The sequence below is a fragment of the Sceloporus occidentalis genome, unplaced genomic scaffold (assembly GCF_023333645.1).
Source record: "Sceloporus occidentalis isolate IW3139 unplaced genomic scaffold, rSceOcc1.0.p SCAF_1, whole genome shotgun sequence".
NCBI classification, from domain to species: Eukaryota; Metazoa; Chordata; class Lepidosauria; order Squamata; family Phrynosomatidae; genus Sceloporus; species Sceloporus occidentalis.
In genome coordinates this window covers 218,858,755-218,879,902 of record NW_028316981.1, presented here as the reverse complement: position 1 = coordinate 218,879,902, position 21,148 = coordinate 218,858,755, and the positions used below count along the sequence as shown (strand labels likewise).

General features: G+C 42.4%; 1 protein-coding gene across 1 annotated transcript in view; it reads right to left on the bottom strand.

Annotated features, from left to right (window-relative positions):
• Window positions 1-21,148, bottom strand: part of LOC149323474 (T-box transcription factor TBX15-like) — a 115,009-nt gene that overhangs the window by 8,384 nt on the left and 85,477 nt on the right. Inside the window, exon 7 of the mRNA XM_089488979.1 lies at window positions 10,011-10,108. Within this exon, the coding sequence (XP_089345105.1) occupies window positions 10,011-10,108 (98 nt within the window). The remainder of the gene's footprint in view (window positions 1-10,010; window positions 10,109-21,148) is intronic.

Genomic DNA, 21,148 nt, shown 5'->3' with positions numbered 1-21,148 from the left:
TGACACCACCTTCAGCAAGAAGGTAATGGGACTCAACACAACCTTGTCTGGATGGAACTGAAGATATGGCACAAAGCTCATCAGTTCTCCGAGCAGTCGCAATGGCAACCAAGAAAGCAGTCTTTTGTGATAGCAACCAAGATGCCATTGGCTCAAAGTGTCCCCCAAAAAGTCCAAAGCCCACTTGGGTATCAGTGCTTGTATCTTTTCAAAAATCTTCTAACTAAAGGATGTGTAAAACAAGAAGGCTTGCCCAGAAACTGAAAATATGCTGAAGTGGCAGCTAAGTAACAACAAATTAACGATGAAGAGAGGCCACAATTCAACAGAGAAAGTAAAAAGTCCAATGCAAAACAGAGGAAACATCTGTCACAAGGCCAAATTGAAGTATGGAATAAGGCATCTTTTATGTCCAGAGTGGCAAACCAATCACCCTTTTGCACAGACAAGATGGAGGATAGAGTTACTGGAGTGTTAGCATCAATGCTTGTTTTGTAGATCTATGTTTTCTTTGCTTGAGAAAGGGGGGGGGGGGTGTCTCCTAGCAGGAACATTGATGTATATCTCCATGGTCATTTGGTCAGTGTTGCTTGTGAAAAGGTCATTTCCCATATCCCTCCCTTTTCTGGGGGGTCAATAAAGTTTATTGCCCTTTGTTCTCTGTCCTCTACCTCTCTGCTCTTACCAAGTATGGATGCAGAAACTAGGTTCTGCTACTAAAGATGTTTTTCTTCTTACTTACACACATGAGAGTCAGCTCTAGGGATTCTTCTACGAAGTATAGTTTTCTCTACTGGTTAGTTATTTTTGTAGAACCTAGATGTAACAATAAAGTAAGTTTACTTTTAACCTACCAATGTATCCTGTTTATTTGCCAGAAGTTCAGATCTAGTTGTTTTTACCAAATACCTGTGGAGTACATGCTTGTTGCTGTGTTGCTGCGGCTGCTAAACTTCTTAATCACAAATAACCAAAACCATAATCAATTTACTAACAAGAGTCACCATCCTAAAGCATCATGGGCAAATGTAGGAATTAATTCCTTTCAAGTCCAGAATCATCCTTAATCCTCTCTTGTTCTTGGAGATGATAAAACATTATGAGAAAAAAAACTGATGCACCTCCGATGTCAGTACAGGCTCTACTGCTTCCTTTTGCAAGAAGGTATCTACTTCTTGGAACACAATGGCAGAAGGGATCATTGATCGGAAAAGTCCCATTGGAGGATAAATTTTGAATTCGATGACATAGCCTCCCCTGATGTCAAACAGCCAAGAATCAATGGTGATGGAGTTCCACATATGCTGAAACTTTTGGGACGTTATCACACAGGGAAAATTGGAAGGTCAATGAAGTGTGATCCCGGATGCAATCATGGGGTTTCACATTTTTGCACGAGAGGTTATCACATGTAGTCAAAGTCAATGCTAAGTCAATTCGAACCCAATCCAGGGTCAACTGAGAGATGTGTAAATCTGGCGAAATATAGAATTTACAAATCCTGTTCCACTCCAAAGTGGCATTCAATTTGAATTTGGCAGATATGGAACGCATGTCTTGGTCGCCCTTGGATTGCCTTCAAATCAGACTACAATTCCCAAGCTCTTTTGCTGATTGCAATTTTCTCTCCTGTGCTCCATCTGGGAGTAAAGGGGTGGGAAAAATGAAGGCGATTGTGCTGCCCAAGAGGGTGTGTGTGTGGGTGGGGGGCTTTTCTTTCCTCTCGGAGTCCTGGAGCTGTTTTGGGGATGAAGCAGCCCTCCCCACAGAGATACACACACACTGCCTTCCTCCCCCTCTCAGCCCTTTCCAGCTCTTTCCCTTTGGAAACTCATCCTCTCCAACTGAAGGGATTGACTAGGGCTCTCTCTTTCTCTCTCATGAGCCTGTCACAAGGTTTTCTTGGCAGGTTTATTCAGATGGGGTTTGCCATTGCCATTTTCTGAGGAGGCTGAGAGAGTGTGACTTGCACCAGGTCACCCAGTGGGATTCGATCCCTGCATTCTAGAGTCATAGTCCAATGCTCAAACCAAGTGCAAGGTTGCTTTGGACTGATTTTGAATTGGTGAATTGCCTAAATAATGTGAAATAAGGGGTAATGAATAAACAAATAATGTGAAACAAGGCAAAACCACGGGAACCAGAAGCAAGCCTAGCTGGAAGTGTAAAAAGGTTACAATCCGATTCTGCCCTCACTGCACATGTGCAGGGATGCTAATTCGAATTCTAGACTACGAAGGGTACGTACTTTTATGATAATTTCTTTTGCATTAGCACTAATTTCGCTTTGGGATGGGCACTGTCTTCTTCTGTGGTGTGATAACCATCCATGTACTTGTGTTCATTTCCGAATTAGCCCTATTTTCTTTTCTTTTGGAGTTGAGAGACATTCCTCCCATGTGATAACAAGCCCATCATGCTTGTTATCTGGGAATGGAGGAGAAGGTGACTCTCAGGATGGAGAGCAGTCTGGAAGATGAAGGCTTTGGGCCTGTGGGTAAAGGCTGCAGGTTTGGAGATATGGCTACCAAGGTTTCATCTGGCAGAAAGTCAAAGTTGGTGGTTGGAGGTCTCTTTACTCTTTTATTTCAGCTGACCGACCTTAAATATCTGGCCTGAAGTATAGGGTGTCTGGGTTATTGATGCAGGTTCTTCAATGTATACAATCTATGCATTCCCAGTTATATTTCCAGAGTTCTCCAACTGTGGCCCATGGCATGGACCATAACAGTTCTGGGACATGAAACAGCCTGGTCTTGAGATATATTTTGTTTAGGAGAGATTTGGTTAGCTGAAGCATGACCTTGCTGAGTGAAGGCAAAGATAGCCTAATGCATACAGTCTGAATGGTGCCTATCACATCTCAAAAGATAGAATCATACCGTGTTTCCCTGAAAATAAGACACTGTCTTATATTTATTTTTCCTCAAGAAGACACACTATGGCTTATTTTCAGGGGATGTCTTATTTTTATTAAGTATGGTACAACAATCTACATTTATTCAAACACAGTGTGCCTGCGTCATATGCGGGCACGCTATACGCAGCTTCCAGCATACACTGGAAGCCACACCGGAAAGGTACGCCACGGGAATGAGCCCCATTGTTTCTAATGGGGCTTGAGTTTACACGGTATTTCCCTTACGCAGCGGGGTCCAGAATGGATCCCCCATGTAAGGGAAGGGCCAACTGTATAGTTAAGTCATCTTCTTCTGGAACATCGTCATAACAATCCAAACTCTGAGGACACACAATACCTAAAGCAGAGCTTCCTGCTCCTCACTTCACCTTTAAATGGACCCTGGAGAACGGGCCCGGAGTGGAATGGAAGGGGGTTGGAAGGGAACGGAACGGGGATATCACCCATTTTACCACATGGAAGAATGGTGCCAATGCTGCTGGAAGTCCCTGTTCTGTTCCCCATCCATCCCACAGAGGCCGATTTTCAAGAACTGTTGAAAATTGGCTTCTGTGGGACAGATGGGGAATGGAACAGGGACTTCCGGCGGCATCGGTGGTGTTCTCCCATGCGGGAAAATGGGTGATATCCCCATTGTCAAGCTCAGGGGTAGGCAACCTTTTTGAGCTGGGGGCCGGGTTGCTGTCCCTCAGACAACTGGGGGGCCGAAGCCAAAAAATAAATAATTAAATAATTTTTTAAAAAAGAAATAAATATATAAATAAACCAGGACAAATGTAGGACAAAATTTTCAAATGGAAAACACTTTTTTAAAAAAATGGAGGACACGCGAAAAAATTTGCTGATTTTTAAAAAAATGTTAATATAAATGCATGTTTCTGAGGCTTCTATAGACAATTGCCCCCCAAAGGCCCCGGCGGCAATCGGCGGCAGGACCGGGCTGGGGCCGGTCCCAAGGCCTTGCCGGGCTGCATCCGGCCCGCGGGCCGCAGGTTGCCTACCCCTGGTCAAGCTGAAAGGATGTTCAGCTGCCATCAGTCTAGGAAGGCACTATCAGTCTAGCTTAGGAATCATGATAATGGGATACAGAGTAATGGTAATAGGGACATGGGCATTATTCACACCCTTAGCCGCCCCCATTGTGAGATAACTGATCCAAACTGAAAGATAATGTCAACAATTAGAGGCCAGAAAGAGGAATTTTTCTAAGAAGTGATGTGAATAGCTACAGCATTTGAAACATAATAGAGAGATCTTTTTTTTAAAACTGCTAATGCATGTGCAATTATGGGAAGTATATATCTGTGTATGGGTTCCCCCAGAGGCTACACAAGAAGGAATTGTGTTTTCTTTTGGTAAAGTAGTGCTGGGAAAGCTGTGGTACTCTGAGTGTTGTTGAACTCTAGCTGCCTTACCATTTGCCAGCTGGCTGAAGCTGACCTGAGTTCCAGTCCAACAACAACTGGAGAACCACAATTGCTGCAGTCCTGTGGCACACAAGCCATTTTGACTCTCTGGGCTTCGATTTTCCTAAAGGAAAGTGGCCTTAGTAAGAAGCTACACCTACTTTGCAGGCTATTTGGAAGGATTGATTAGTATTCCTGTCTGTCAAAGGCTCATAAAATGCTAATGAGCCCAGAGATGATCAGTTTAGCTGTGAAACACCTTGAGCTGGAGATCAGGTGAGCAAACATTGCTTTGGATTGGATTTTAATGCAGGCATTTTGCTTTTCATACTCAGATGCTGAGCTACAGGAAACTCCTTCAAGAGCTAACTGTGTACACTAGGCAAAAGAAGACATACATTACTGTTAAGCAATTAGTTCTTCATGTTATGCATAGATCAAATAAAGAAGAAGCAAAGCAAGAGTACTGAAACATTATTTATAAAATCTTAGACCTGGAAAGGATCACAAGAACCAACTCCTTCAACCTGGTTCCTGAACCAAGAAGGAATACGCAGCTAAAAAAAAGTCTCGGAACTTAGCCATTATTCAAGTCTTTAGCAAAAATTCATACAATGTGTATAATATATTCTATAGGTACAAAGTAGGTTGCTGCCAGTTCAGGGACCATTCCAGGATCTGAGGTTGCCAGACCAAAACCTGAGACCCAGGGAGGGCCTCAAGTAACAACATTAATCATTATGCACTAAGTACCAGTCACAATTGCCCACAGCTTGTCATTCAAATGCACACACACAGAGAAACAGAGGCATACTCAGACAGACAGAACACATTTCCCTGTTTGAAAATTAAGAGAGAAATCATAGCCCAAGGGGGTGTTCCCAATCAGGGTGAAAAGAGGGATTATTCTTTCTTACCTATTTAGCTATAATGAACATTTAATCTAGCCCACTTGCTTCTAGCCAGAGGATGTAGGCAGAGCAGAAGGTGAGCCCTGGTGACAAACTAAGTTTGGGAGGAAACAAATGAACTAGTGAAGTGAACACAGATACACATACACAGGCACACACACAAAGTCTTGGCAAACTGTAGCCATATATATTTTATGGGTTGCAAAATACAGCAAGCTGCTGCTATCTTAGCTGAGCTGGAAATTTGCACACAGCCCTTTCCTCTTTCCTAGAGCTGAGTCCACAAAAACTAAAGAATTTGCACCCTCACCTCCTGCCTAGAGATGGCCCAAAAATACTGGAGATGTAGCACCAGGCCCTGCAATCTGGCAGCCTTATGTAAAGCATTCCACATTTACTGTATGATTTTAGCAAGTGACTTCTGAAATGGGGACAAAATGTAGTTGATTCCATCTTGACTAACAGCCAAAGCAACAGTTGGTGGAAGTCTGCAGGGAGCTGAACGGTCACATGGTGCTGGCTTGCCTCCTGGTTTTTCAGCTGCCAAACTTCATTTAAAGAAGCTAAAAATACATGAAATATTTTCCTTTCCTTAGATTACTTGACTATGTCAGCAGTTGTTGTAGTTGCTATGAGCGTGTTATCTGATAACCAACAGGGTGGAAGGTTATCGGTGCAGATATAAATGCAAGGGCTAATCGCTCATTTAGTGTGCAGAATGCCACAGTAACCTCAAATACAAAAGTGTTCACCCAGAAGCTTAGTTCACACAAACACATATTTCATTTAGTAAGTTGCACTTGTACCCAGTGCCAGATTTACACATAAACTAAGCAAATTACTGTTTACAGCCACAGATTGTGAGAGGCCTCCAAGTCACTTCTCCCCTCCACCCACACCAAAGAAGAGGCATATAGATTTCTTTATTTTTTGGTAATGCTATGAGGCCTAAACATTTAGGGACCCATCATAGCTTAATCCTTTCCTGGTTGTACCCTATAAGGCACAGGATGATTTTACACAATTTGGTAGTAGGTAGGTGCCACACTACACAAGATGCAAGACACGCTGTGTTCTGGTCTCTCAGGTTTTCTTTCCCTTTCCTTTTCTTTTTTGGCTTTCTCACAACCATTATTTATCCTAACAAACATAACCTAATACTTCGGAGTCACATGTCATTGCAGAATTCACACAGAATCAAACCTACAAAGTAGGTATTTTTATGCCATCGTCAGCTAAAGAGTTTTAAACAATGTTCCCAAGTTTTATAAAAAAACATACAAAAACAGTTGGGACAAAAATTGTCCCAATATACCATGGTAATCCAGTGTGCTAGGACTAAAGAAAGTCCATGTCATTTTGTGTTTGAAACATCTTGCAGAGATTCTGGTGAGAGGGAAACAAGTGGGAGGGAAGCAAATGTATACTCATTTTGATCCTGCCCAGGAAAGGACCAAGTGGAGACATTGATCTCACACCTAGGGCCCTTTCTCACTACACAATTATGGGGCTATAATTCCTTAGCTTCATTACTGGAGAGGCTGTAGTGCCTCACCAAATTACAAATTCCAGGATCCCAGAAGATGCAGCAATGTCCGTTAAAGTGGAATCACATTGCTATAATTGTGTAGCCCAAAAAGTCCCCTGCTGCACCAGATGTCCACAGAAAGTTCATCTCAAAGCAGACAGAGACATAACTTAGGAACACTAAAAAAAGGAACACACAAAAAAGTGCCAGAAATCATCGGACTGCTCTTCTCATAAAGCATTATTTACCACACAACCCATGGGAAAAAGAGATAAGCATTTAGGGCTAGGAATTAAAGGAATCCTTCCAAAGTCAAAGCATGGGAGGCCATGGACACCATGATCTAAAGTTCACGGCCTACTGCTTTTGTGGGGGAGGCTTATCATGGATAAGGGAAGTCTTGGAAGAACAGCAACACTTCAGAGCAATGATAAATCATAAGAGATTCTGTACTCACAAAGTAGCTGAGATTTAACAACAGGGAAATAAGAGCAAAGAACAGAGCCACTGATAAACTGGTTGTTTTTGAGGATATGTGAACTATATATGTTGAGCAGCTGTGAACATGATGTACAGCAGGAATATGCTGGGTAAACCAGGAGAATATGACACAGAAGTGCAATGGTGGTCCAGTGCTAAGACTTCCATACTCACTGATATTTCCCTGGACAGGCATCCCAATGCACCATGAGAAACCAAACTTTGTTAGAGTACAGTGGCAATGGTCATTGAACCATGTTTCCACAATGATTTAATTGTGATGGGAGTTCTGCTGACCAAAGATCTATGGGGTGTGGAACCAGGTTATTTCAGGGTCTTTCACACTGGCACTGAGTTGCCTTGGTGCAGTTTGGTGGGGGGGGGGCACTGAAATGCCCATTTAAACCAGTGCATTTGGTACAGGATCCCTTAGTGGTTTATTTAAGAATCGCAATGATCCGGATTTCCTGTAGTGTGAATATGCTATCGGATCGATTCGGATAACACAGCCACCATTCAGGAAATGGAGGTGCCTCCATTTTGATCTGGAATGGTGGTAAATGAGAACTTCAAATTGGATTTAAATGCCACAGAGAGATTTGCTGCCTTAAAACATAGTGGGATTGGTGAATCGATTTTGAATTGATTCACAGATGCTAATTTCTCAGTGCAAAAAAACTTAGGTGTGACTGACCCCTAACATAAATTGGCACCATTTAACAGAATCCATCATATATATGCCCATTACACAATGTTTTTTTCTGTAGTAGGGCAGCAGGTGGTACACCTTGTGTAGGAAATGTTATTGCAAAGAACCAGACAAAAACAACTCTGCAAACTGGCTGTCACAAAGAATGGATCATCTACATATGTGCAACAATGAGATATAAATGCTGAAGAATTATTTAGTATCCTGCCATATTTGTGGCTGCTTTTCCATGTCAACATGCCAAGAATTCATAGCAGCTAGAAGCTGAGGGAAGATGGAGCTGGTGCCAGGAATACCTTCTTATCTACCATCTTCTTGGTGACTAGGCAGAAGATGGCATTCTGGCCAGCCAATGTGTCCTCACCAACCCACTAATCTGCAGTGAGGTTCCCTCAAGAATTCCTATTCTTCCTTTTCTGACCCTTGTTTATATTCTCATCTGGACTAGAATAATATTTCCTTTCCCCTGGCAAATTCTTCCACTAGTTTATCCTAATAATAAATTAGGAGTCTTAGGGCCTGAACAGACCACCCTGATAGAGCGGCATCCTGCTGCCCCTTTCAATACAAGATTGGGACTGCAGCAATTGCATACTGCAGTCCCAGTCCGGCAGTTTGCCACTCCAAAAAGAAGCAGCAAATACCGCTCCTTTTTAGAGCAGCAAAATGTTGCCACCGCTGCAGCCATTCGGTGTTACTTCAGTGCAGCACGTCTAAACGCTGTGCCCAAGAAACGGTGTGACACCGCTCACTGTCTGGTCAGGCATGAGTTCACCATGCTCTCACTCCACCCCGATGCCGGCGTTTCATGCCGGTCTGTTTAGCCACTCAGTCACTCTTAGTTTTTTAATTGACTATGCTGTTTATATAGTTTTAATCTGACTTGTGTCAGAGGGGAGGGGGAGTTAATGGTTTCGTTGGGATTGTGGCTGGTCCTGGGGGAACCTGGAGGGTAGAAAGTAAGGATTTAATATTCTAGGTAAATAAATAAATTCTATGGCAAGTGCTTCTAGGAAAAGAGCAAAGTCTCTCTTGCAAAGGATTCTTAAAATCTATCTCAGACTGCAATTCTTGGTATGGGGGCAGGGAACCATAACAATTAAGCTGGCATGGAACTGATACAGGTTTATAATGCAGACATGCTTAGAAGCAAGAGAAGGCAATAAATCACACCATTCTTCCCTGCTTCATTGCTTGATTATCCCCCAGAAGACCCTCATCTCTTTGCCATGATTGCCTGGTGGTCACTCAGAAGACCACCACTGAGCATAGTTTGCATGCCAGAATGGAAATCCCCAAGGGACACTGGGATGGATGCAGTAGAAATTCTGTTCCTTTTCCCAAGAAAGAATAACTGCAAAGATTTATTTCAGAATTGGCCTTTGCTGAGGGCAGGAATCACCTGACAGTGTTCCCTGTTCCTTGGAAGTGACAAGAAACTGCCAAAACCAGCAGGGAGGCTGGGCAGAAACAGTAAACAGACAAACAAGCAACATCATCTCTGTTGTCAGCAAACGAGAGATGAAACCAGATGAGAGGAAGCAGCATGCCAGCCATTTAAAACTCTCAGTAACGCAGCTGAAAAAAGACTGTGTTCTTCATACTACCAACAACCATCACTAAGTTGACTGAATAGATTAATTTAAGCTGCCATCTTTTTATCACTAAGTTATTAGTTGTTCTTCCTCATAAGAACACATGAAGCCCCCTTATGCTGAATCAACTCCATATCTTGGTGGTCTTCTCTGACCTGCTCTACATTTTCAGGAAGATGATGCCTCTTCACCCAGGGTAACCAGATGCCCTAACCACAAAGGAGGACAAGGCACTGCAAAATGTAGAACATTCAATAAAAATAGAGGACATTCCTTCCCTTCCCATAGGGGAGGGTAGCCCAATATGAACCAGCTACATAGTACTCTTCTATTTTCTATCTTTGCCCAGCTGTCAAATGTCTAAGGAGGACGAGGAATTCAGCTGGTGACCATATGTCTGTTATAAAGTTCTCCTGTTCTTTCATTGCCACCATCCTGGTGCCCATTATAAAATGGCTCACCTTGCTGTTTTTGCATGGTGGTGAAATCTTCAAAGGTGAGGGTGCGCACAGGGGGCCTCCAGAATGCATAGGTTTCCATAATGGCCTCCAGCCCAGTTCTGTAAAATGAAGCAGGGTGGGGGAGGAAAGAGCAAAATATCAGTGAGCTGGTAGATCTCCCTGAACAAATGAATGCAACCTGAGAGTCATTTTGACAGCCATTATTAATTCATATGTTGTGCAAAACTCTGCAGTTTTTATGACCCAAATATTTAATGGTACAATTGATGTTTCCACATCCCCCCCCCCCCCCCCGCCTCCTGATCATTCTCTTCTTGGCTCCTAAACCATTCAGTCTTTTGTGATGAAGAGTTTTAGAGATGAATTCTGCAGTGCTTCTTTGATCAGAAAGCTGATTTTTCCAAGCTGTGCAGAAGTGAATCTGCCACAGATGTAATGGAGCTGAACCCAGGCTACCCCTGGGAGGCAGACCAATAAATTAAGCAGCATATGCAAAGAGAGAGAGAGAGAGCTGGATACCAGAGGTCATACCAAAGCCTGTGGCAGGATTGGAAACTGAACTCAGGGCTCAGGCTGACATCCTGAAATATGGACCGTGAAGCTAAAGAAGAGTTGGGGAAAAGCAGCAGCATGGAGTAACAGGGAGAGCTTGATTAACTTTCTCATTTATCTCACTTTGGCTTTATTTCCTATTGTCAGACTACTTGTGGTTCATTGAATTTAAGGATGGGTTTGGGTTCAGTTTCTGGAACTGTGAGGTCCCTGGAGCCTCTTAAGGGAGTCCTTTGGTTCAAAGGACAAGTACTTGCAGCTCAAAACATTTCCTATACATGACTCCACTCAGTAAACTTTCCGAAATCACTCCAGAGGCATAGATGTTTTACATAAATTGTGTGTGTGTGTGTACCAAAAGATTGTTTTCAATATCTAATTTAGCAGAGGAGGAGTCATGGTGCAGTGTTTGTTGGCTGCTAAACTACTGGGAGGAAGAACAGAGGCTGCTTTTCCACAAATGATGTATCAAAACATCATTTTACTTTCAATAATTGTTGAAGCCAGTGCAGTCCATCACAGTTGCACTGCAAGAAAAGTCAAAAAGAGCCAGTTGCAGACCTGAAACCCAGAAAGACAATTCCTAGGGTAGGGCTACAAGCCTGCAAAAGCCTTTCCCATCTGGCACGCTGCATATGGTATGTATATGGTAACATAGATGCAAGATAATCCACCTTCTGCCTGAGTTCAGCCTGCTTTTGGAGGTGATGGAGGAGGGGGTTTATGGATTCAATATCTAATTATTATTTTTCTCTGGCCTTCAAATGTGTCACTCATCTCAAAAAGTCAATAAGACATTTTTCTGCATGTTTACTCAACTCCACAGATAAATATGCTATAGTATTCATGAAACAGAAAGCCAGCGTGGCATAGCGATTTGAGCATTGGACTGTGATTCTGGAGACCAGGGTTCAATTCCCAGCTCAGCCATGGAAACCCACTGGGTGACCTTGGACAGGTCACACTCTCTCAGTCTCAGGGGATGGCAATGGCAATCCCCCTCTGATGAAACATGTCAAGAAACCCCTGTGATAACTTCACCTTAGAGTCTCCGTAAGTTGGAAACGACTTGGAAGCATGCAACAACAACAATTCATGAAACCACAGGATTTTACTTAAGTATATACCCAGCCTGTCTTTAGCAGAGCCAGCATCCTTTGACAGCTGCCCCCATCCCAGGGCTTCTATTAGGTCCACTGATGCTGACCTCACCACAACTTTATCCTTTCCAATTGCCTGTTCTCTCACTTAACAGGCATATCCATTTGTGACAGTGCTATATCTGGAAAGCCACCTGCCCTGTTCAATATCCAATTGTACACCATGTAGGACAGTTCCTCAGATGCAGTCAGTAGAATCATACTTGGAAGGGACCACAAGGGGCATCCAGTCCAACACCCTTTGGCCATGCAGGAACACAAAGCTGTCCAGCAGAATTTCAAAAACAGTAAGCTCCGATTTTTGAAAAGCCATGGAATAAGCGTGGCTGGGTCCTGGCTGCATCTGGGTTGTACTCCCTCAGCCACCGGCCTGTGTGAAAACACCCAGTTTTGAGTTTTCAATCCTGCATCTATATCGGGAGTATTTCTCCATTCAATAATCTCCACTGATTGTGATGTTTAATTTATAAGAAATAAGCAGGTGGTATTAGCAAGAATTAGCATTAGAGATGCTCTAAGGTGAGAACTCTGGATTTTGTGTAGGGCGGTGGGTCTCAAATGGTGAGGTGAGACCCCCATGGGGGGCCTGAGAGTTGCTCAAGGGGGGAGCACAAGACTTAGATGGCCTGATTCCCCCCCCCCCCTTTCCAAACCCTTTTTGTCCTTGAGGGGAAGAGAAAGGCCAGGAGGGCATTTGCAGCAGCTGCCGCTACCTGAACAGGGAAAGGAAGATGAGGAGGAGGAGAGCAGGGAAGCTTGCTGGATCATGGCTTCAGGTGGAGCTCATCCCAAGTTGCTGCTACTGCTGCTTCTATTTCCCCCACCTGTCCCATCATGGCCCCAGCTCCCATTACAGGACACTTCTGCTGCAGCCTCAACCAGCAGCCCTCCTCCATCCAGTGTGTCCTGGGTACCCAGCTGTCAGAGGACAGCTAGTGTCACTATGGCCCAACAGTGGCAGATGCAGGTGGCCCCTGGCTCCGGCTAAGCCTTGTTGGAGGTGGAGGAGAAGCAACCACTATAGCTCCACACCTGAAGGGACAGCATGTTGGACCAACCAGCCAAGGAAGAAAGTGAACCCCTTCTTTCAAACTGCTGGAGCAGACTTTGGGTCTGGGCTTGCTGTTGTTGCTCTACGCTGCCACTTCCCTCCTCTTGGATGGATGGATGGCTTGCAGATGTAGCCATGTGACAAGCTGCTCCTCTGGTCTGGTAAGGCAAGCAGGAAAGCAAAACAGGGGCTGGATAAGGCCCAAGGAGAGGAGGAATGAAAAAAAGAGATCTTTAGATAACTGTTGCAGGCATCAGGGTTGCAGAAGATTTGGGAGCCCAGCCGAACCAGACAAACTGAATCTCAAATCTGGCCACGTTAATAGGTCACTTGAACTTGCTTTCTCTCACTTAATGGAGGGGAGCAGGATGACATTGTAGGAATAGGTAATATATGCAAAAAACAAAAATACAAAAAATATGTTCCATGTATCTATTTCAATAATGAATCAACCCATTTGAGATGTTGAAGATGAGTGCTGAGGATACCATGGATGGCCCAAGACAAATGAAAGGTCCTTTGAACAGATCAAGCCTGAAATCTCCCTGGAAGCCAATATGACAAAACTAAGGCTGTCGTACTTTGGCCATATTATGAGAAGGCATGGATCACTAGACAAGACAATAATGCTAGGAAAGAGGGCAGTAGAAGGAGAGGAAGATGCCGAATGATTAGACTCAACCAGGAAGGTCACGGGCCTGAATCTACAATATTTAAACAGAGAAGTGGAGGACAAGAGGGTATGGAGATGTTTCATCCACAGGGTCACCATGAGTCAAAGTTGACTTGAGGGCGGTTAACAACAACAATGGCTATTTCACACTGTCCATCTGGTTGGCCTCTCCTATCTGTTAGCATATAGTTTTGTCTGCCATATAACTCAAAACCCAATTTATTTGGTCTTAGGAATGTCTTTTTATAAGTTCTACACAAACACGATCCACTGCATCAGTCCTATACAAGACAGTAGGACTTATTTTCAGTTGTAGGACTTCAATCTAAGAAGCCTTGCCCTAGCAATTTATAAATTTCTGATTTCATTTGTTTGACAGCCATGTGTTTTTTTTAAAGTCTGGATGAATGATGATGTTATAATATCTACAGTCCCTACAGTCACACACACCCTTTGACACCATTTGGTTGTGTCACAGCCTGGAAATGAATGGATTTAATTGGCATCATTACCACTTGAAGTAAACAAGATACTCAACATGGTGGAGATGTAAATTATTCTTATTGTTGTAGAAAAGTTAAAGGAACAAAGACAGATATTAACCCCTCTCAGGTAGAAGCATCTTTAGCAAAATATAAACAAATAAATAAGGACTCAGTTTGACTATGCATTAGGAAATGCACTAACTCTTCTTGATGCTGAAGAATGCTTACTTATTATCATTATTTTTATTGGAGGTTTTTGTAAAAGATGTTCTAATTATAATTATTATAGTTTATATCCCACCTTTCTCTTGGTAGGTCAATCAATCAATCTATCTATCTTTATTTTGGTCATTGACCAGTATTAAATAAATAAATAAATAAATGAATGAATGAATAAATAAATGGAGTATAGGGAGCTAGACTTTATACAAAAATGTACAGCTAGAGAAATATTTTATGTTTTATTTATGAAGCATTCTTATAAGGCTGCATCCTCACTGCAGAAATAATGCAGTTTGATGCCATTTTAACTGCTATGGAAGCCTGGGATTTGTAGTTTTGTGAGATATTTAGCCTTCTTTCTCAGAGAGCTTTGGTGCCAAAAGAGCCTAAGTTGCAGCGTATGAGGAACTGCAGGTTGTTGTTGCTGTGTGCCTTGCTGTGATCTTTTTTTTTACTTTTTGGCTTATGGCAAATCTAAGGTAAACTTATCATGAGGTTTTCTTGGCAAGATTTGTTCAGAGAATATTTGTCTTTGCCATCCTCTGAGACGGAGAGACTGTGACTTGCCCAAGGTCCTCCAGTGGGTTTCATGGCTGAGCTGAGATTCAAACCCTGCTCTCCAGAGTCACTCAGACCACTAGGCCACACGGGCTCAGCCCTAGCTAGATGGAACTTGGAGGAGAAGAGCTGAAGCTGAGACAGTGAGGCAGAGCACAGGGATGGGATGGGAGCCGGAGAAGACGTTTGGAGCATCCCTGTCATTAAAAAGGAAGTATGTGGAACCCACTTTTAAGCCATATTTTAAAGCAAGCTGGAGAAACATTATAACTTCAGAAATATCTTGCCTTATTTTTTCTGGACTTTGGGTTAATTTCTGTACTCACATATAACAAAACACCACAACAAACAGTTTGTGCAAAAAGTTTGAGTCAAGGGAATCTGGCTAGACTTTGCTTGCTGTTACCCACAAACGGTGAGAGGCGTGCATGGAAATCCATGTGCCACATTTTCAGTGCACATTGCAGGACGGCATTTACAATTCTTTCCCATGCTCTGAGGCTGTCGATTACTCACTGAATATTGCCTCTCTCTCATTCACACTGGACCCTCATTAGCTTTTAACCATTCATTTGTTCAGAAGCCAAATATTCAAAGAGATAACACCCAAGCTTGTCTGGATTTAATTCAGAAGAGGGGCCATTTGTCCCTCGGCTTCAAGTCCAGCACAGGCATCATCCAACGGGCCGTTTGTGGGGTCATCCATTTATAAAGGTGTTCCCGAGGCACTAATTAATTGAGCTGGGTTTTATAGGGTTGAGCAGGGCTTGGAGGAGCTATTTGGTGGAATTTATGACCACATAAAAACCGTAGGTTTATAATGGACAAAAACCAGGCTTTAAATTGCAATTTTCTACTCGGCGAAACAATGACAGAGAAAAGGCCTCATTAACCCTAGCACAAAAAGGAAAAACAAATATTTAAAAGAAAAGGCTTAGTAAAAGAGGACAACAAAAATGGATCCTTTCATAGTGAGCTAGTCAATGTTATTCCTAGGAAAATTTTAAATGAAGAGAATTTGTGTTGTAAGAAAATACAAGAGCTTAGGAAGCAACAGTAATTTTTTTCCCTATGAATAACCCAGTTCACATTTCTGTCTGCTAAGGAAAAAAAAACAATTTATAGGGAAGTTTAAATCAGAAGAAGTGGACTATTCTCCCTTATAACCCATCTGGCTCTCCATTTAACATCACCTTTTGGTGTTAATTTAAAAAAAAACAAATAAAATGTTTTAGGAAGAGAAAATATTAATAAGAGATACATGATGAGAAACTTTTCTCTTCTCTTTCTCAATTTCAGTAAGGCTTTTGACAAGGTTCGCCATGACATTCTTGCAAACAAGCTGGTAAAATGTGGGCTAGACAAGGGAACTGTTACATGGATTTGTAATTGGTTGACAGGCCAAACCCAAAGGGTGCTCAACAATGGCTCCTTTTCATCCTGGAGAGAAGTGACCAGTGGGATCCCACAGGGCTCTGTCCTGGGGCCAGTGCTTTATCAATGACTTGGATGACAGAATTGGGGGGACACCTATCAAATTTGCAGATAACACCAAATTAGGAAGAGTAGCTAATACCCCAGAGGACAGGATCAAAATGTAAAATGACCTGAATAGACTAGAAAGCTGGGCCAAAGCTAACAAAGCTAACAAAATGAAATTCAATACAAAGAAATATAAGGTACTGCACTTAGGGCAGGAAAACAAAATGCACAGATATAAGATGGGGGACACCTGACTGAACGAGACTACATGTGAAAGGGATCTGGGAGTCCAAGTAGAACATAAGTTGAACACGAGTCAACAGTGCGATGCGGCAGCTAAAAAGGCCAATGCAGAAGTAATAGTGCCACTCTATTCTGCTCTGGTCAGGCCCCACCTGGAATACTGTGTCCAATTCTGGGCACCACAATTCAAAAGGGACATTGAGAAACTGGAGTGTGTCCAAAGGAGGGCGACTAAAATGGTGAAGGGTCTGGAAACCATGCCCTATGAGGAATGACATAGGGAGCTGGGGATGTTTAGCCTGGAGAAAAGAAGGTTAAGAGGTGATGTGATAGCCCTGTTTAAATATTTGAAGGGATGTCATACTGAAGAGGGAACAAGCTTGCTTTCTGCTGCTCCAGAGACTAGGACCCGGAACAATGGATGCAAGCTCCAGGAAAAGAGATTCCACCTCAGTATTAGGAGAAACCTCCTGACAGTAAGAGCTGTTTGACAGTGGGATGCACTCAAATGGCGTTCAAATGATGCATGCCCCCTAAATTGCCAGAAGCTGCTCCAACACTGCAATCTGGTCCTTTGGACCGGATCAAAAAGGAGCTGGAATAATCCAGCTCTTGGCGGTGGTCCGGTTTGGGACCGAGGCAGCGATCAGATTTGGAAACAGACCGTGCAGTCTCTGTGGTCCTGGTGTGATTGCAGCCGGAGGCCACTCATTGCTGCCTGTCTGCTTCACCCCAGATCCATTTCATGTGCACTGTTCTACATGTGCATGTACATGTACTGGAACTAAGAAAAGGACTAAGAGAAAGACATCCTCTTTCTCAATAAAATCTTAAAACACAGATGAGCATTTATGGAAGAATATGTTCGTTAGAATAGCCTGGTCCTATCATTTAGGAGAGTGAGGGCCAAAGTGAGGGGCTAGCCTGGCCTGCTATTGCCCCTGCAGCTGCCTCACTGCCAGGAGGGCAAGAGGGCAGAGCGAGGGGCTGGCCTGGCCCACCAACGTCATTGTTGCCATCCAACTATAATCAGCAGAAGGCTGAAAGAGATGTGACAATGGAGCAAGAAGGAAGAGGCAACCATGGCAGCAGAAAAAATAGAGGGGGATTGATCAGTGGGAGAGAGGGGCTTAGAAGGTTCAGAGAACTTGAGGTGAGTTGGAACAGAAGGAGACAGTACAGAGGGGGATGAATGTTGATATAAAAATAGACAACTACTGGGCACAGTGGTAGCGGAGGGTGACACTGGTGGAGATCCTTTTAGAGACAACAGCAGTGACACCACAACTAACACAAGTTAGTACTGTGTGCATAGGGAGGCAATGGTGAACCCCCTTGCAAGAGTCTCTCACATTATAAAACCCTGTGATGGAACAATCCACAATGACACAAGAGGTAGAGACAAAACACATGCAAAGTGCTAAAAGGGCAGAGTAGAAGGGAATCACAAATAAAGACAGTGATAAAGGCACAACAGAATTCAAGCAGAAGGGAAACCAGGCATCAGACATGTTCAAAAAAGCTATACACATGTTATAGGAACATGGAATGTGAAAAGTATGAGTCAAGGGAAGCTAGACACAGTTAAGAAGGAAATGAAACTTATAAACATGGCAATACAAGGGGAGACTGAGCTAAAATGAAGAGGAATGGGACATTTTGAATCAGTTAACTAGACAGTGTAGTACTCAGGTAAAGAAATCACAAGAGGAAACGGGGTGGCAATAATAGTGAGGAAAGATGCAGCATGATCAGTCAAAGGATATAATGCAAAGATGCACAATGTCATGTCAATAAGACTGCAGGGGAAGCCAATCAGTGTCACTGTAATTGAAGTCTATGTGCAAACAACTTGAGGTGGAAGAAGAAGAAATACAGAGATTTTATGAAGGAGTCCAAGTAGAAACTGATAATACACCAAAACAGGATTTCTTGCCAAACATAGTCCATAAGAATGCAAAATCAGGAAGCAGAGCAACATCAAACATAGTAGGAAGGTTTGGACTAGGATCAAGAAACAAAGCAGGAAAGTGACTGATAAGAGTTTCACAAGGCCAACAATCTATTCATTGCAAACAATTTCTTCATACAACCAGACAGAAGATTGCACACATGGACATCACCTGACAGTCAATGCAAAAATCAGATACACTACATAATTTTATTTATTATAATGGGAAACAGAACATAGGTAAGCTCTATACTTGCAGCAAACACGAGACCAGGTGCAGACTGCAGCACAGACCATGAACTACTAATATCAAAATTTAGCATAAAGCTGAAGAAGAACACAAAATAATGCCAAAATATGATTTGAAGAACATCCCAGAAGAATTTAAAGAAAAAGCAGATTTGCACTATTACGTCTAGCTGACAGACATCCGGAAGAACTATGGTCAGGGATATAGTCAACGAGGAATGCAGAAAGATAGCTGTAGTAAAAAAAGAGAAGAAACTTTGGATGACAGACAAAACACTGCAAGCTGTAATAAAAAGAAAAGAAGCAAAAGGAAAAGTGACAGGAACAGAAGCAGGACATTGAATGCAATTGCTCAGTGACTAGTACACAAGGATAAAGATAATTCTTATAATAACCAATTCAGAAAAATAGAAACAAAACAACAAAAAAGAGAGAACAAGAGACCTCTTCCACATGATCCAGGAAATCAGAGAAATTTAAACCAAGAATGGTGATGCTATTTTATTATTTATTATGGCATTTATACCCCGCTCTTCAGCCCTAAAGGCTATTTGATCAGAAGAATATAATTCACAACCTAGATGAAATAAAAAAGTTTGAAGCAATACACAGAAGAGTTATATCAAAGAGAAGAGAGGATAAATGACACATGGGAAGTAGAGCCATATGAAGATGAACCTGGGATTCTTGAAAGCGAAGTAAGTCCAAGCAACAAAATTGCTCAAGCAAATGGGAAGAATAAATCACCGGGATCACATGATATACCATTAGATCTGCTACAATGTACTGAGACAATAAATTTCAGTTCTAACTAAAATCTGTCAACAAATATGGAAAACAAAACAATGGCCCACAGATTAGAAACAATCAATATACATTCCCATTCCTAAAAAAGGAAACACAAAAGAGCGCAGCAACTACAGGACCGTAACATTAATCTCCCATGTAAGCAAAGCCATGCTTAAAATTTTGCAGCAGAGGCTCTTACGATATATGGAGCGAGAAATCCACTTATGATGGATAATGGGGAGAACCAGAGAATTCCAAAGGAATATCTGCATGTGTTTCATTGACTACAGCAAAGCCTTTGTCTGTATAGATTATGAAAAACTATGGAATGGTTTTAAAGAAATGGGGGGTACCATTGCATATCATCAGAAGAGAATATGGAGAAACAGAATGATTCCCAATTGACAAAGTGATCAGGCAAGGCTGCATTCTATCACCCTACTTATTCAACTTGCCTGCAGAAAATATAATAGACAGAGCTGGTCTAGACATGGAGTAAGGAGTAGTGATGATTGGAAGAAGGAATATCAACAATCTATTATATGCAGATGACACCATAATACTAGCAGAAAACATCAACAACTTTAAACAATTACTAAAGAAAATCAAACAGGAAAGTGCCAAGGCAGGTCTGTTAACTGATTTTAAGAAAACAGATAGAGCAGATACAAGAATTCAATACAGAGGATGAGGAAACTGGAATAGTTAATGATTCCCCATACCTTGAATCAATCATTGATCAGAACAGGGGTTACTGTCAAGACATCAGAAGGTGATGAGGAATGGGAAGTGCAGCCATGAAAGAACTAGACAAGATCCTAAAGAGTAAAAATATACAACTGAGAAGTTAATTCAGAATAGTCCAATCTATTGTATGATGGGGCACATCATAGAATCGGAAGAGATCTCAAAGGTCATCCAGTCGAACCCTCTCCTCCATGCAGGAACACACAATCAAAGCATCCCTGACAGATGGCCATCCAGTCTCCATTTAAAAACAGCCTCCAAAAAAAGAGACTGTACCACACCCTGAGGGAGCAGCATATTCCACATTCGAACAGTTCTTACTGTCAGGAAGTTCTTCCTAATGTTGAGGTAGAATTTCTTCTCCTATAATTTGCATCCATTGCTTTGTCTCCTATTCTCTGGACCAGCAGAAAACAAGCTTGCTCCATCTTCAATATGACAGCCCTTCAAATATATTATACTGGGCTATCATATCACCTCTTAACCTTCAAATCATATCACCATGTATGGATGCAAGAGCTGAACAGTGAAGAAAGTAGATAGGAAGAAAATCAATTCATTGAATATATGGTGCTGGAGGAGAGTGCTGAGGATACTGTGGACAGCCAAACAGACAAACAAATGGTTCCTTGGACATATCAGGCCTGAAATCTCCCTGTAAGACAAGATGATTAAATTGAGTCTGTTGTACTTTGGCCACATAATGAGAAGGCAGAACTCATTAGAAAAGACAATAATGCTAGGAAAGGTAGAAGGTAGCAGAAAGAGAGGAAGAACACAATGCAGATGGCTAGACTCAATAAGAGAGGTCATGGGCCTGAGCCTGCAGACCCTGAGCAGAGCAGTAGAGGACATGAATCAAGGTTGACTCAAGGGCAGTTACCAATAACAACAACATCATCATCATATAGGGCTGCAAAAGTAATAATAAATAGTTAGAATTGTGCCTGGAAACAGACTACTGAAGCTGTAGGAA